Raw genomic sequence first — 16,952 nt, 5'->3', positions numbered from 1 at the left:
AGTGAAATCTTTTAATAGGGATTTTTTTTAAAAACCAACTTTGGGCTCCTAATCTCAGCTGGTCCACCCGAGACCCCCTGAGCGCCAACCCGATTCCCCCGCGCGGTCCCATTTCCGCTCCAACAAGATGAAAGAAACTATCATGAACCAGGAGAAACTCACCAAACTGAAAGCACAAGTGCGCATTGGTAGGAAAGGAACTGCTCACCGAAAGAAGAAGGTGGTTCATAGAACGGCTACAGCAGATGATAAAAAACTTCAGTTCTCCTTAAAGAAGTTAGGGGTAAACAGTATCTCTGGTACTGAAGAAGTGAATATGTTCACAAACCAAGGAACAGTGATCCACTTTAACAACCCCAAAGTTCAGGCCTCACTGGCAGCGAACACTTTCACCATTATAGGCCATGCTGAGACAAAGCAGCTGACAGAAATGCTACCCAGTATCTTAAACCAACTTGGTGCAGACAGTCTGACTAGTTTAAGAAGACTGGCTGAAGCTCTGCCCAAACAATCTGTGGATGGAGAAGCACCACTTGCTACTGGAGAGGATGATGATGATGAAGTTCCAGATCTTGTGGAGAATTTTGATGAAGCTTCCAAGAATGAAGCAAACTGAATTGAGTCAACTTCTGAAGAACATAAAACTTGAAGAAGTTACTGGGAGCTGCTATTTTATATTATGACTGCTTTTTAAAATTTTGTTCGTGGATCTGATAAAATCTAGATCTCTAATATTTTTTTTTTTAAAGATTTATTTATTTATTTGAGAGAGAGAATGAGAGACAGAGAGCACATGAGAGGGGGGAGGGTCAGAGGGAGAAGCAGACTCCCCGCCGAGCAAGGAGCCCGATGCGGGACTCGATCCCGGGACTCCAGGATCATGACCTGAGCCAAAGGCAGTCAGTCGCTTAACCAACTGAGCCACCCAGGCACCCTAGATCTCTAATATTTTTAAGCCCATGCCCCTTGGACACTGCAGCTCTTTTCAGTTTTTGCTTATACACAATTCATTCTTTGTAGCTAGTTAAGCTGAAGAAGCCTGGGAATAAAGTTTGAAACAAGGTTAATAAAGTTCTTTGCCTAGGAAAAAAAAAATAATAAAAAAATAAAAACCAACTTTGGAGAAGAGACGGTGCCAGAACACACAGGGGTCTGTCTACACAGGAGGTGTGAAGCCGTGCCCAGTGTCCGAGCAGGTCAGCCCCCTGTCCCCTGACTCCCCGGCCCCTGACTGTCACCCCGGAATCAGAGATGGAGCAGGGGTGAGGAGTGACTGGGAACGCAGAAGAGCCGGCTTCCTAGGCAGGCGCTGACCACAGCCAGGTCAGCAGATGAGCTCGGGGGTCAGTGCGCTTTGCTTTTTATGTTTGTGTAACTGGACATTTTAAGAGTTTGACCAGAGACACCATGAGAGGCTGAGTTCCGTTCACTTTCACGTGTGCGGTCATGGCCCTGCTTAGTCCTTAATGAGAAGTTTTCAAGGGTATGGGTTGGAACTAAAGGTTTCTCTTGGCTCTCTCACTTTTGCCAAGTTAAAAACAAAAGGTCCTTGTGTAATGGCTCGTGCCCCAAGATGGGTGAACCCGTGCCTATCTTGGGAGCCCACAGACAGACCTGCCCACTTTTCTCCGTGGTGGAGTCTTGCATCTCTGGCTGGAGGTCCGTGAGCATGGTCTGCCCTGTCAGCCAGCACTCCTGGCGGCCACGCACATTGAACATTTAGGCCACAGGGTGGGTGGCAGGGGGCGCCTGGGGGTCTCAGAACTCCAGGAGACAGTGAGTCCAGCCAGACTGGGGAAGCTGGGCACCTGGGCCTTCAGAACAGCTAGAACTAGGCTCACTGTCCATGTGGTTGGCATGTGCTCAAAGTGGCTTCCTGCTGATTTGCCACCAGAGATAGAACCTGATGGCGGAGGCCGAGCCCTGAAGGACCGGCCGTCCTTCCCCCTCCAGTTTGACCCCTCATCCCCCACCCCGTTGGCTGGGCAAGCCCCTGGGCGCCAGACGTGGCCTGATTTAGCACTTTGTCCCTTGGGGGCAGCGGCGGGGGCAGCTCCCTGGCCCGCCTCTGCACTGGGAGCCGTGGGCTTCTGTCTTTCCCGCTTTGATGCCGATGCACACTTTGTGTATGGACAGCATTTGTGTTGCCATATATAATACATTTTTATCATTTAAGAAACAACATCCACAGTGGCATTAGAGGCTATGTTAAATCAGGAAAGAAAATTCACCTACGTCCCTCCATCCTCCCACGGGTGACGTGGCGTTTCTGCGCCTCTTTAGAGTCCTTTCAGTGAGGGTTCTCCTGTCTTCACTGGGTGTCTCCATGGAAACCCGTGGCACCTCTGTGCTCCTGCTCTTCCAGCTTTTGTGGGATGCTCTGCTTGTTGTGGGTCCTTCACGCTTGACCTCTCACGGATAGCTCTCTCCTGGCCTTCACACGTAGAGCTCCCCCTTCTCCCTCTCCTCTTGGAGTATTGGGTAGATTTCTAGTCAGGAGTCCTTGGGTCAAAAGGGGTAGCCCTAACGCCCCTCCTTGCCGGACCTGGTGCAAGTTATCATTCTAAGGTCAATCAAAAATTTGGGCTGCAGCCCCCTCAGTCCATCCTAAGAAAGCCACCTGCGTAAAGGTCTATTGTGGAAATGGGGTGATTTGAGATTCTAGTTACGGAAGGTTCTGAGGCTCCCCTGGAGTGGTGTTCTCCCAGGGATAGGCCCCGCAGTTAGCCCTTCCTGTGTGCCCAGCACACTGTTCGGGAAGCTTCACTCCTGCTACCCGACCGGAAGATGCTTCTGGTGCATGGGCCTTGGAGGAGGAGCAACTTTGGGTTTGGTTATGCCATGTCGTATCCTCTTTCCTTCTTCTCTGGAGCACCTGGAAGTGAGGACTGATGGCACATGGGCGTGTGTGGGAGTGTGTGCCCCTGGGGGCTTCTGCTACACTCGGAGACCATCAGCCTGGCTCTGTGGAGCTGGGTTTGGCTTCTGGTGGTCCTGTTTTTAATCTCTCTCATGCATTGCTTTGATGGAAAATGGAAGGACTTGCTGCTTACATTTCAAAACAAAGTTGTAAAATTTACGTTCTGTGCCTGATGCGAGGAGCAACCCTTTCCCAGCGTTTTGCTGGGTTGGGTTACGGCTTCACATGAACGCTGCTCAGCCAAGTCATACTGTGTCTGGAGTCACCTGCCGGACTCCCATGCACACCCACCTGGGGCACTGGCAGGGCCCTTTAGGGGCATCCTTGCTGGAGAGCGGAGAGGAAATCAGTCATTTCAAAACCTTTTTGTTTTCTTTCACCCAGCAAAAAGATGGGACCTTTGCTGCTGGAGGCTACATGCCCCCTCTGCGGTTTAAAGCGCTCACCCTCTCAGTCGTGTTTGGAACCATGGTGGGTGGAATCATGATCCCCAACGGTAAGTGGGAGGGCTGCTCTGGGGACTGGTTTCCTGCCGGGTCTGTCCTCTCCCCTGTCCTCCATCCTTGCTGTGACGTGGAGGGACCCTGGGGCTGTCACTGCCTGGAGTCTCCGTGTTCAGCCAAGACACTCAGAGTCTCACGTCACCCTCTCTAGTCTCCTAAAAAAAAATCTAGAGACTCTCTTCGAATCTCCCCCCCCCACCCCAGAAAGGCATGGGACAGTGTAGCGGCCTCAGGGAGCCACAAGTGTGTGGAAAGCTGAGCAGGTGACTCCCGGGTTGACCCCCGGGTGGGGTGCCAGTCTGATGGGTGAAATCAGTGGTGATACTGTTTGTTGACTGCTGAGTTTGATGATGCATCACCAAGGGAGGGGAAGGGCCTGAGCGAGATTCCTGTTGTCACATGCTTCCTCCCAGACACACGGAGCTTACGTCATCAGATACTGAGTGGAGCCTACGTGTGCTCGCCCAGCTAACCAGCCAGGCGCGCACACATGTCCTGGGACCCGTCCTGCTCTGTCACTTGCCGAGCGTGGTGGAGAGGGTGGTGATTTAAGATGAGCCATCTGAGAAGCCCCCACTGGATGCCAGACGCTCTGTGGGGAGCCAGTGCGGTGCTGTAGGCCTCGCTCGGTGCTGGGCCCCTCCTGCCTCACCGAGGCTCACACCGTCAAGGGGGAGAGCCACGTTGCCTCCATTTCACTGGCCAGGAAACTGAGGTGCAGGGAGTATGGAGCTTGCCTGAGACTCCTGGCTGGAAAGGTGCGGCCTCTGGTTCTCACGGGGCTGCTGATCCCACACTGTTCTCTGTCTGTGGTATCAGACAGGATACTCTTCAGAAGGCTGTGCCCCCACTCCTGCTGGTGTTCTGGAGGCGTGCGTACATAGGCCTAGCGGCAGGGCTGGCTTGCCCGCCTGTGCTTGCTGAAAGCCTTCATTTGGGTCCTTGCCGGAGCCCCTGGCGCTCACCCCCTCCTGTTGCTTCTCGTTCCCAGTGGAGACGATCCTGGGCCTCACGGGAGCGACGATGGGAAGTCTCATCTGCTTCATCTGCCCGGCTCTGATCTATAAGAAAATCCACAAGAACACCCTTTCCTCCCAGGTGAGTGCTGCTCATCCCCGCCCAGGACTGGTCTGGGGTCCTGTTCTCAGAGGAGAGTTTCTTAGTACAAAAGGTACTTGGTTCTGAAGGTCTGGGAGACGCAGGGCTAGGCCACACCGCTACCACTGTATGTACGGAGGTTCCCAGGGGCCCGGGGCTGTGCGTGTGCGTGTGTGTGTGCGTGTGCGTATGGCACCAGCTTACTTCATCTGAGCGTCGAAGACTGAACCGCTTTTCCCCAAATATGTGTCTGTACGGTGGCTGGATTATCCGTGGGTGCGTGTGCGGCATGCTCCGTGCCCCTCCCCCGTCCCCGTCCCCCACCGTCTCACAGGGGGACGGTCTGGTGGGGTCCCCTCTGCCGTGCTCTGCTGTCACGGAGAAACTGTGATGATCCTCTGTGTACATGAGTGTTGGGGTGTATTTGGGAACGTGTCTGTAGGAAGCTTTCTGGGAAAGGAATCCGTGTGTCCAAGAGAGTGAGCGTGTGTAACCGGCGTGGCTCTGACCCACGGCCCATGCAGAGGTCAACGCTGTCACTTCGCAGGCGAGCCCAGGCCTCTTTCCCTCAGCAGCCTGCAGGGACGTCAAGATCTTTCCGTGTGTTCATGAGCTACTGCATTTCTTTTTCTGTGAACTGTCCATGTGTTTTGCTCACCTTTTATGGACTTAGACTGAGCTTTTTCTTTTTGGGATGTTTCGGTAATGGTTTCAGGAGTGCCGTAGAGCAAGCATGCAGCAAAGCACCTAATTCTCCATACAGCGTGATGACCGTTTGCCAAGTGAACCCAGCCATGGAGCCACCGTCCAGGGCAGGTTTAGAATATTCCAGCACCCAAAGCTTCCCCGGGCGTCTCACAGTCTTTCCCCTCCAAAGGTTACTGCTCCTCTGTCTTCTAACGTTTGGGAATAATTTTGCTTGTCCTTGGAGTTGGTGTAAACAGAGTCTCAGAATACGTGTTTGTGTGTGTCTGTCCTCCTTACTTGAGCGTCACGTCTGAGGTCGGCCATGTCACTGTGGGGTGGGGCAGCCTGCCCATTCTCGCTGCTGTGGGACACTGTGCCGTCCCCCGGAGCACACAGTGGGGCTGTCCGCACGACTAATCTGTGATGTGTGTCCGCGTGTGTGTGACTCACCGAGGCAGCGTTGTTGGGTCCTGGGGTTATGTCTGTCCAGCTTTAGGAGATTTTGCCAAGCTTTTTCCAGTTTTCCCAAAGTGGTCCTCCGGCACCATGTTAGAATTCTAGCTGCTTTATCCTCTGCTGTCCCTCTCACACATGCTGCCCTTCCGAGGGGTGTGCAGTGGTGCTTCATTTGGGTTTTAATTTGCAATTCCCAGATGATTATGATGTTGAGCACCTTTTCATGTGCTTATCAGCCGTGTGAGCGCCTTTCTTTGTGAAAGTCTTTCACGTTTTGCCCCGTTTTACCTACTGGGTTGTCTTCTTAATGATTTGTGGAAGTTTTTAAAAGATTCTAGATCTAAATCTTTTTTCAGAAATACAGATCAAAAATGTTTTCTTTCACTCTTGGCTACCTTTTCATGTTCTTCATGATACCTTTTCACCAACAGGTGTTCTTCATTTTATTTATTTTTATTTTATTTTTTTAAGATTTATTTATTTTAGAGAGAGCGTGCATGCGAGCGTGTGCTCGCATGGGGAGGGGTAGAGGGGGAGGGAGTGAGAATCTCAAGCAGACTCTGCACTGAGCTTGGAGCCCGACCTGGGGCTCGATCTCACCACCCTCAGATCACGACCTGAGCCGAAACCAAGAGTCGGACGCCCAACTGACTGCGCCACCAGGCGCCTCAGGTGTTCTTCATTTTAGCATAGTTCAGTTTGTCACCTTTCTTTTTGGCTGGGCACTTTTTATGTGCTGCCCATTTTTAAGGTCCTCCAGATAGCCTTGTCGGTTATGTTCTAGAAGCTATTTATTTTATTGTCCACATTCAGATTCGTGCTCCATCAGGAATGGATGGGGAGGTAGGGTGAAGGCTCTTAGCTGATTGCAACCCCCCTTCCCTGGCACTGCGATGGTGCTGCTGTCATCAGTGCCCTGTGTACCCCGGGGGAGTGCTGGGGACACCTCTGTTGCTGGTCTGTCAGTCTGTCCTTGTCCTCATGTGGCCCTGCTCCAAGTGCTGTGGCTTTTTTTTTTTTTTTTTTAAAGATTTTATTTATTTTTTGACAGAGACACAGCGAGAGAGGGAACACAAGCAGGGGGAGTGGGAGAGGGAGAAGCAGGCTTCCCACGGAGCAGGGAGCCCGATGTGGGGCTTGATCCCAGGACCCTGGGATCATGACCTGAGCCGAAGGCAGACGCTTAACGACTAAGCCACCCAGGCACCCCCCGAGTGCTGTGGCTTTACAGTGAGCCTTCATGGTGGGCGATGGGCCCCCTCGACCTTCATTCTTCTCCCAGAGGGTCTTTCCGTCACTGGCCCTTAGCGTTTGCAGCTAAGTCTGCTTGCCAGCCTCCTCCCGCACAGCTGTGTTGGATTTTGACAGGGTTGTACCAAACCATGGACTGAAGGACTGACCCTACTCTTCAAGTCACAGCATTCCCCAATTTTCCTTATGTCTTCTTTTGCCCATGGCTTCTTTCTTTTTTTTTTTAAAGACTTTATTTATTTATTTGAGAGAGAGAATGAGATAGCATGAGAGGGGGAAGGGTCAGAGGGAGAAGCAGACTCCCCCACCCTGAGCAGGGAGCCCGATGCGGGACTCGATCCTGGGACTCCAGGATCATGACCTGAGCCGAAGGCAGTCGCTTAACCAACTGAGCCACTCAGGCGCCCCTGCCCATGGCTTCTTTAGACGTCCAGACTTTGGGGGATTTCCTAGTAATCTCTTGTACCGATTTCTACCATGATCCCATTGTGGTTGGAGAACACACACTTAAGAATTTGAATTTCAGTCCTTTGACATTTTTGAGACTTACTTTGTGGCCCAGCATATGGTTTGCTCTGATGGATGCTCAGTGGGCTGTGTATGGTTAGATCAGGTTTACTAACTGCGATTTTATGTGTTCTTGCTGTTTTTTTAATCTTGTTTATCAGTTATGGGAAAGATATGACAAGTTCACTGTAATTGTAGATTTGTTTATTTCTCCTTTTAGGTGTGTCAGTCTTTGCTTTTTATCTTGAAGCTGTGTTATTAGGAGCATACAGTTTTAGGATGGTTATGTCTTGTTAAACTGACCCTTTTCCCTGTGAAATGTCTCTTTTTATCTTTGGAAATGCTTCTGTCCTTAAAGTTGGTCTTGTCTGATATAGTGTGACTAACCTGGCTTTGTTTTGGATTTATATTTACACAGTACCGGTTTTTTGTCTTTTCTTTTATGATCTTTCTATGCCTTTATATTTCCAGTGTGCCTTAGATAACATCATACGGTTGGCTTTTGTTTTGTTTTGTTTTGTTTTTATACAGTTTGTTAATAGGAGTATTTAAGACTCTTTAGAATGAATGTAATTACTGATTTTGGGGGGATTAAAGCTTCTGTCTTACTCTGTTTTTTACTTGTCCCATCTGTTCTTTTTTGTTTGTTTCTTTCTTGCTGACTTTTGGATAAATCAAACATTTTAAGTATTCATTTTTTATTTCTCTGTTAGCTGGAGTTGCACATTTCTGTTCTAATGGTTATATAAGGCAGTTTAATATGGATCCTTGGTTTATTAGAGTTGACTATAAATTGTTTTTACCACTTCACAGACAAGGCAAGTATCCCATGATATTTTGCCTTCGTTTACCCTCCTTTGGCCTTTGGTGCTATTGTTTCTATGTATTTTAATTTTATGTATAAAACATTGTGAGTCGTTATTATTGTTTTAAATTGCCAACATTTATTTATATTGATTCTTTGCAGCCTCTTGGTTTTCTGTCACTTGGTCCTGTCTTCTGGTGTGCTTGGTAGTTTGTGGCCATTGTGTTTGAGAAATGGTAGAGGTTCTGGATGATGCTCTCTTCCAGCAGACAGAGGGTGGGCAGAAGGCCTGTGTTTGGTTAAGGGGAGTCTGTTCCTGGTTTGCCTCACTCCTAGGGCACAGCCCTTTCAGGGTCTTGGCTAAACGCCCTTGCCCTCACATTGCTAAATTCTCTGCTTAGCTTTGATTGGCTTGGCGGCTACTCTGTGTGCCTCTCTGCATAAGCTGGCATGTACCTTAGGGGAGAATTACACTCAGAATGTGGGTGCCCTTCTCTGAGAATGGTGGCTGCCCGAGTTCTGGCTGCTGGAGAGCCATCACCCCCTCACCCCTGACCCCTGGCACCTGCCCGAGTGTCATGCAAGCTCCAGGCTGCCGTTTTCTTGCCCGGTGCTCAGCACCACAGATCGGGAGGAGCCTGACCTTGTGGGGCCTCTGTGCTTACCTCCTTCCTCCAAGGTCTCACCAGCAGTCTGGGTGGCCAAGGTTGTTTGCCAGTGTCTTCAGTTGGGCAATTTTAGTGAGTTTTGGGAACTCCTGATGGCAGGAGGAAATTAACCAGCCCACTGCCCAAATGTTTTTCTGTTTGTCAAGTCCCAGAGTTTTAGTCCCTCGGACTCTTTTAGGGGGAAAAAAGTCATTGTTAGAGGGGCCCTTCCTTGGGGCACCTGGGTGGCTCAGTTGTTAAGCATCTGCCTTTGGCTCAGGTCATGATCCCGGGGTCCTGGGATCGAGTCCCGCATCAGGCTCCTTGCTCAGCACAGAGCCTGTTTCTCCCTCTGCCTGCCACTCCCCCTGCTTGTGCTCTCTCTCTCTCTGACAAATAAATAAAATAAAAAATCTTTTTTTTTCTTTCAGATTTTATTTATTTGAGAGAGACAGAGATAGTGAGAGAGAGAGCACAAGTGGGGAGGAGAGGGAGAAGCAGGCTCCCCACAGAGGGAGCCCGATGCGGGGCTCGATCCCAGGACCCTGGGATCATGAACTGAGCCGAAGGCAGATGCTTAACCGACTGAGCCACCCAGACGCCCAATAAAATAAAAAATCTTAAAAAAAAAAAGAAAAGGGCCCTTCCTCTTCACTATTATTTTTAAACATTCTTTCTTCAGCTCCAGTGCTTTCATGACTTCGTTTTTTCATTTAAATCTTTGATCATCTGTGTTTTATTTCGGGGTAAGAAACAAAGCAGACTCCATAGCTGGCAGCTCGCTGGGGCTGTCCCTGCTGTGCAGGGTCACCACTCCCACGTGTCAGATCTTGCATAGACTTGGGCCCAGTTTGGGACTCGCCCCCTTGCGCCACCAGCCACGCTGTAGCTGTGGTAGTGGCCCCCGCTCCGTGGCGCGCTGCTCTGAAAACTCTCTTATTTTAATTTGGATCCAACTTCTTTTTAAGTTTGTTGGTTTATTTTTAGTAATCCCCACATCCAGGGTGGGGCGGGAACTCACGACCCTGAGATCAAGAGTTGTGCGCTTCCTGACTGAGCCAGCGGGTGCTCGGCTTGGGAAACATTTTAATTCTGATCCCTCCTCCTCACTTCTATTGATGACGTTTCTGGATATGCTCACCTTTTCGTCTTCCATGTGAATGTTGGAATTAGCCAATCTGACTCATGAAACTAAGTCCAGCTTTTTGTTTTTTCGGTCTCATCGGAATTCTTTGAAGCTGTAGGTTAATTTAGAAGGTGTCGTCTGTGCGCTCTGGTGAATCCGTGGTGTGTACTGAGCAGCCTTACGTGCAGTCAGGGTGTGGGGTGCAGCCGCGCCTCCAGGCCACCGGACGCCTGCGGGGCCCGCAGCGTGCGGGGCCAGCTCGCCATCTCCTGGTGCAGCCGCGGGAGCTCCTGCTGTAACCGCTGAGCCTGGTGTGGCCTGGCTTCGCGCGTGGGAGCGAACTGCACACTCACACACCTCCGCAGCCACTACGTGAACGCACATGGAATTGTGTTGAAGCGTCCGTCTGTGCCTGCGTTACCGTGGTTTCTAAATCCAGAAAGCGCACTGACGTGCATTAGCCATTTGTGAGGATAGTAAAGGTTCTCTCTCTGACCTAGTGCCCTGATGACTTGTGTATCACAAGTTAGTTCTGGAGCGGACCGTCTGACCGTGGCAAACTGTTCGTACGTACTGCTGAGCTTTATCTCCGAACATGCAGCTTTAGTGTTTTGAGGAAAATGGATCTTCCAAGGGACAAACTTGGCAATGTGGCTGGAGTTTGGTGCGCACAGACCTTGGGTCTGGAGGGCACCTGCTTGATTCCTTTCTCCCTTCTGACCCGGGAGCTCTGGCTGCTTCTCCCGCGGAGGGTGTGGACCCGGCGTCAGGCCCGGGGTCCACTCTCCCCGGCCTACCTGATGGCTGGATACAGGCCTAGAGAAGAGCTGGACAGGGGTGCGTGGGTGATGGATGTGTCAGGACTGGGCTGCAGGAAGTCTCAAAAGGAGTGTCCTGAGAAGCATCGTCGTAGGAGGTGCAAGGACTATGGACACACAATGCGCCCTTAGTGAATCGAAAAGGAACTTTCTCTGCCATCATGAGTTCATTCTTGATTTTGAGAATCTGAGAAGTTGGAGGATCTCTCCAGTCTGGACGTGGGTGGAGGTGTTGAGAATTGACGCGCTGCGGCCTGGAAGCCAGCGGGGGGAGCAGGAGCTGCTGGAGGGGCCCCGAGGAGAGAGCAGGGGGCTGCCCCGGTCACAGGCCGGCGCTGTGCTCCTGGAAGGCCATAAGTCAGTGAATACGTGACACTGAGACTTGGAGACAGCGAGCCACCCACGGGTCGCCGTCTGACCTCCACCAGAGCACGGCTCCCAGGCCTTCCAGATGGGATCTGTGGGCTGCGGGCGGGCTGCACACCGACCTGGAGACCAGAATCGGGGTGTGTAGCTGCATGGCGGCCGGAGCCCCTGCCTCCAGGTGTGTTTCATCAGGAGGAGCAGAATTTGAACCTGTGTGTTGTTCAGACAGGCTTACGTGTAAGCAGTGAAAGTGAATGCTTCCTCCCCCCATAGGTGCTTTTTTGTTTTTTTTTTCTTTTTTTTTTTTATTTGAGAGAAAGAATGAGAGAGAGAGAGCACACGAAAGGGGAGAGGGTCCGAGGGAGAAGCAGACTCCCCGCTGAGCAGGGAGCCCGATGCGGGACTCAATCCCGGGACTCCAGGATCATGACCTGAGCCGAAGGCAGTCGCTTAACCAACTGAGCCACCCAGGCGCCCCTTGCTTTTTTGTTTTTGAGTCGGGGACCTCAACAGATCTGGAGGCTACAGGTCATGGCTTGAGGGGTGCTCTGGGACACCATGGCATGTGGGGCTCCAAGGCCAAGCCCCTGGTTTTGCCAAGCTTGGGCTAAGGGTCCAAGTTAGGAGAGAAACTTCTGTTGTCACTTCTCAGCAAGGTTGTTTCTGCTGTTGGTTGGGGAAATACAAAATGCAAGGGATTTAAAGTGTCCTTCTCAGGGCGCCTGGGTGGCTCAGTCAGTTACGTGTCTGCCTTCTGCTCAGGTCATGAACCCAGGGTCCTGGGATCGAGCCCTGCATCAGGCTCCCTGCTCAGCGGGGAGTCTGCTTCTCCCTCTCCCACTTCCCCTGCTTGTGCTCTCTCTCTCTTCCACTCGCTCATTCTCTCTCTCAAATAAATAAAATCTTTAAAAAAATAAAGATTTGGGCACCTGGGTGGCTCAGTCGGTTAAGCGTCTGCCTTCAGCTCAGGTCATGGTCCCAGGGTCCTGGGATCGAGCCCCGCATCGGGCTCCCTGCTCAGCAGGGAGTCTGCTTCTCCCTCTCCCTTTGCCCCTCCCCCCTGCTCGTGCTGTCCCTCTCCCTGTCTCTCTCTCAAGTGAATAAATAAAAAATCTTAAAAATAAAAAAAATGAAGCGTCCTTCTCTTTTAACTTTCAAAAATGACCTCGGTCACTTCTGGACACCATCATTGCCCCACGAATCTTACCTTCCTGGGAAGAAGATGTCATATACTAATGCTGAGCCTACTCACATTTTTAGTAGGAGAATACTTGGGGGAGGGACGTGGTCACTGTCAGGAGCTCTCGATCCCGAGCTGTGTATTGTGGAGTCTGCGGATGCTGCTTTGGCGTCCCAAATCTGTGCGCGAACCTTGGGTAACCCTTTTGCACCTGGCCATGGCAGGTGGGCTTGGGGGGGTCACCGAGAGCCTCCAGGAGTCCACAGGCCCCCTGACCCATGGCCGACCTCGGAGCTCGGCCTGCCCTTGGCGTCTGTGAGCTCTGGAGCAGTGCCGTGTTGCGGAGCGGCGGCGTAGAAATGGACTTGTCCTGGAGGCCTTCGCCGGCTGGCCTGGCCCGCCTCTGTGAGTGCAGGCTGTTCTCCAGCCGTGTTGGACCCAGGAATGGCTCACTGGTTTTTTTAAAGTCAACATGCCTTTGAGAAAAAGGTTTGAATCCTGGCTGTGAGACTGCAGAGAGGTGAGCGGCGGGGTCTCCCTGGCTCTTGGAGCAGGTCGCCTCGCGGGCCGCTCTCCCGCAGACTCTGCAGGACCAGGAGTCACTGCTCCCTGGGGAGGGCCTGGCAGGCCGGGCGCAGGCAGGGCAGCGATCTGCACCAATGACAGCACGTTGGTCCAGCGTGTGCGTGTCTTCAGGCAGGCGCTGCAGGAGACTGCGTTGCGTGACGCAGGGCTGGCCGCCCGAACTGCTGAGGGCTGCATGTGTGACCAGCCCGGCTCCCTCAGCAGGGATGGGGCCGGGGACGAGGAGCCTCGGCCGTCAGCAGCGCGTCCAGCACGCTCACTGGGCAGCCCCGACGGGCACCCCCCGCTGAAGGGGGCTGAGGAGCCACCTCCTCCATGGCTTTCTCCCCGTCTGTGCCAGCGGCTCTGGGCGTGTCCCGCTCAGTGGGTGACGTGGGAGGCAGACCGACTGCACACTCGGCCCTCTGCCCGGCTGTTGGGCGAGGCGTGGGATGCCGAGTGCCCCCTTAGGGTCGGGCAGTTGCCCTGAGATCCTTGCTCTTCTGGCCAGAGCCATCAGGGAGCCTGACCTCTGCCGCCACAGGTGCAGGTGGGTCTGGCCCCTGCTCTCCAGGAGGCCTGGTCGGTGGGCTCGGGGGTCTGCTCTCTGCAGGCTGCCCTCACGCTGCCCCTAGCCCGCCCCTCGCCTGCCCCTTCCTCCATGGCCAGCCCGGCTCTAGCAGGTTTGGCTGATGATTTGGTCACGTTCACCGGTGAGGGGCCACCATCTCCTAGTGGCCAACACGAGTGGCGGTCAAGGCCAGCAGGACCACGGCCTGAGTGCCCTGTGTTCCCCAGCCCCTCCTGCTGTGCACTGTGCCCACATACCCCCTCCTCCCCTGAGCAGGGCAGGGGTGCGGCAACTGCCTGACCCCTTTTGCTCTTGGGTCTTTGTCTCGTCCAGGTGGTGCTCTGGGTTGGCCTGGGCATCCTGGTGGTCAGCACACACACTACCCTGTCCGTGAGCGAGGAGGCCCCTGTGGCTGGCCGGCTTGAAGAGGCCGAGGGCATCATAAAGGCAGAGGCGGCTCGGCTCCCAGGTACGCAACTTCCAGGTATGCATATGGCCCCCCAGCCCTGTAGCCTTCTCGGGGTGCCCCACAGTGTCACCTCGGGTGTGGTGCACAAGTGGTAATTCCAGGCTGTCTCACCTGCCCCAGTCCTGTTGGGTGGGGGAGTAGGGCAGGGGGCCTCCAGGGGCCGGGTAAGCCGCCTGCCTGTGGGGGACAGCAGGATGGAGAGCTCAGTGCCCGCTGTTCGGTGCGCTGACAGGTAAGCAAGTGTGTGGGGGGGTGTTGTCATTTTTGCTTGCTCTGATTTGGGGATGAGGGTTCAGGCTGGGTTTTGCTTGGACAAGGTCAGCGACGCCCTGTGGCTTTGTTCGATGTCCTCCCTTGCTGTTCGCCCCCCAGCCCGTGGGGAGGGGACGACCCACGCAGCCTTCTGCAGCTACATGCCTGCCTCGGAGGGCCTGCTGCAGTGTGGCTCTGTGACCCCACCCATGGCCATGCCCATCGGGGTGCAGGGTGGTTCTGAGCGTGGCTTTCTGGGCTACAGAAGGGGCTCCATTGTGTCCAGAGTTGGTTGGGAGAGAAGAGTTTTCTTGGAGTCCCTGGCCATCCCAGGCATAGATGGGAGGGGTTAAGGAGGGCTTCCTCCATGCTGGCCCTGCACCCCCTAGCAGCTCCGAGTGGCATCAGGCTTGGGTACTGGAAGGGGGGGCTGTGCTTCATTCTGGGGGCTTCTGCTCTGACGATGGTTGGGTTTTAGGCATTCACACTAATAGTGTGTCCATGCGTGTCTGAATCCGCCCCCCTGCAAGTAGACCCCCCTTGGATTGAGATTTGCCAGACTGCCTGCCCGGCATGCCCTTCTGGGGGAGGCCCCTTGGGGGGAGCAGTGCTGTCCGCCCGTGAGTTTCAGGTGCCTTTTGATGGTGAAGGCTGAGTGCCTGCCCCAGGGGGGAGCCCTGGTCTCCCCGCCTACCATGATTGACAAAAGAAAAGGTCCCAAAAGTCTGGCAAGAGAGTTGAACATGCCCTGGGTCCTTGTTGCCCGGGCCTGCCGGCAGTGGAAGGCACGTGGCCCTTAGATTTGTTACTGTCTCTGTCCGTGGGCTTGGAAAGCCTGGCGTCCGTGCCCCCCACAACCTCCCCTGTGGGAGAACAGTCTCTCCTGGGGCTTGGAGGAGCGGGCCATGCTCTCTTTTGCCTTCTTGGGATGACAAGGGCTGGCAGAAAGATTCCCCTTTTGGGGTCCCTGGAGAGAGGGCCCCAGGAAATGGCAGGGTTCCCCAGAGAAACAAGTCAGAGGGGTCAGAAGCCGCCTGAGTGTCCCACGCTGGGCTCGGCAGTTTGGATGGAGAAAGTCCACTTGAAGAGGGAAGCGGGTGGCCTGCACCTGCGCCTCTGACGGCCCTGCTGGGTCCCCCACCACCAGGCGCCTTGGCCTTGTGTGCCTGGACTTGGGCACCGGTGACCCCCTCCCAGCTGGCTGTGGATTTTCTGGCAGTAGTCGGCACCGGGCTGCCTGTCGCCATGTCACAGCGCAGCCGTGCTCCCCGGCCTGTGCCGACAGCTGCATCCTGTGGTGGAGGCGGGCTGTGGGCTCACCTGGAGCCCGCCGAGGCCACATCTGGTTTCCATTGCTTCCACGAGCCTGTAACAAAACACATGGCCCCCTGAGAACCACATGCCGTTTGTTTTTAGCGCGTTCTCCGTTTTTCTCGCCCCTGGCCTCCCCCGTAATTGATGGCTTGCCTCATTGAAGCAGAGCTGGGACTGTGGGGGCCCGCACCGTGTGTGCGCCCGTCGGACTTCTGCCCGTCAGCCTGGAGTGGGGTTTCATTGGTCTCTTTGATGTCGCAGAGGCCAGAACGGTGCTGGCTTTCCTTAGAGCCCCAAGCTGGCCCAGGGACAGATGATGGCAGTCCTGCCCTGCTGGGGACACGTGAGACTGGGACCCGTGGCCCGGCACTCTTGGAGAGCGGAGCCCGGGATGCACACTGGTGTGGCGAGCAGCAAATGTGGAGGAAAGAGGTTGCTGGGCCCTGCGAGGCAATTGTCTGTTAAAAAGGCTAATTAGGCCATTTATCTCCTATCTGATAGCGCCCCAGCGAGTCTGGCAGGTCCAGTCGGATTCTGTAACACGTATGGCTCCCTCTCCTCCTTCCCCTCCCAGCATCCCCACCCCGTGTCCCCACCCCCTGGTGCGCGCCCCCCCACTGCCACCCTGCAGGGGCGCCGCTGCTGCTCTGTGGGGAGAAACACCAAGGGCCAGGATGGGGGCTCTGGGCGTCAGGCCGGGCAGCAGGCTAGAGGCCGGGGGGCAGCACGGCCGTGACTGTGGACGCAGGTGGCAGGGGCTGACCACAGGCCCGCGTGGGAGCTCGCCACAGGGCGGGGATGCCAGGGTGTGAGTGAGGGACTCCTGGCTCCACGTGCGTCTGCTCGCTCTCCTCGGCTGGGGCAGCTAGGTCCCACCACAGCCCTCCCGATCCCTGCTGAGAGGGGCCTTCATCGGCCACCATGCTATGGCAACTGTGCCCGCTGCGCCCGCTGCCCGCATGCCACTTGTACCCTCCGGGGTGACTCCGCCAGCCCAGCCGCCCTGCATCCGGAGGGGCCCCTGGGGAGTGGCTCACCCACCTCCGCCCGCTGCCTGTGGGTAGACCGGCCTGCTCTAGGGGACCGTGAGAGAGGCTCGGGCCACCGTGGCCTCTTGATCGGGACGCTCGGGTCCCAGGAGCCATGGCGACCCCTGCACGCTTGGAAAGATGAGAGAATGCAGAGGTCAAGACTGCCCCTGCCAGCCACGCCAAGAAGAGTGGGTTTCAGAAATCAGCGCTCCCCAACCCACTCTCTCAGCCACCTCGAGGGGCGCCGGAAACCGGTCATCAGGAAAGTCACCTAAACCCAGGGCCTGGCTCTCGGCTCTTCTTGCCTTACGAGTGCGTGGCCCTGGGGTCCTGAATGTCTCTTGAATCGGGGTCTCCTCCGGGTGACAGGGACTCCGTCTGTGGGCT

General features: G+C 54.6%; 2 protein-coding genes across 7 annotated transcripts in view; both read left to right on the top strand.

The window, feature by feature from the left end:
- The window catches only part of SLC38A10 (solute carrier family 38 member 10), a 41,470-nt gene that overhangs the window by 15,920 nt on the left and 8,598 nt on the right, over positions 1-16,952 (top strand). For 4 of the 5 annotated variants that reach the window (XM_021680915.1, XM_021680918.2, XM_021680916.2 and 1 more), the window contains 3 exons: positions 3,305-3,416; positions 4,415-4,521; positions 13,833-13,983. In XM_021680915.1, the coding sequence (XP_021536590.1) occupies positions 3,305-3,416; positions 4,415-4,521; positions 13,833-13,983 (370 nt within the window). The remainder of the gene's footprint in view (positions 1-3,304; positions 3,417-4,414; positions 4,522-13,832; positions 13,984-16,952) is intronic. The other variant, XM_021680917.2, reaches the window with a different exon arrangement.
- LOC110572561 (transcription factor BTF3-like) lies at positions 128-616 on the top strand. 2 transcript variants are annotated; one of them, XM_044921590.1, is made up of 2 exons: positions 128-512; positions 570-616. In XM_044921590.1, exons 1-2 carry the CDS (start codon positions 128-130, stop codon positions 614-616), a joined length of 432 nt encoding a protein of 143 aa, XP_044777525.1. The 2 variants fall into 2 exon arrangements, with proteins under 2 accessions (XP_044777525.1, XP_044777524.1); XM_044921589.1 differs by having other exon boundaries at positions 128-616.

Source organism: Neomonachus schauinslandi, chromosome 15 (assembly GCF_002201575.2).
Source record: "Neomonachus schauinslandi chromosome 15, ASM220157v2, whole genome shotgun sequence".
NCBI lineage: Eukaryota > Metazoa > Chordata > Mammalia > Carnivora > Phocidae > Neomonachus > Neomonachus schauinslandi.
The sequence above is the reverse complement of the archived record's forward strand: the minus strand, read 5'-3'. Positions and strand labels throughout refer to the sequence as shown.

Coding starts and splice junctions, on each gene's coding strand:
- LOC110572561 (XM_044921589.1), top strand. CDS start 128: ATGAAAGAAACTATCATGAACCAGGAGAAACTCACCAAACTGAAAGCA.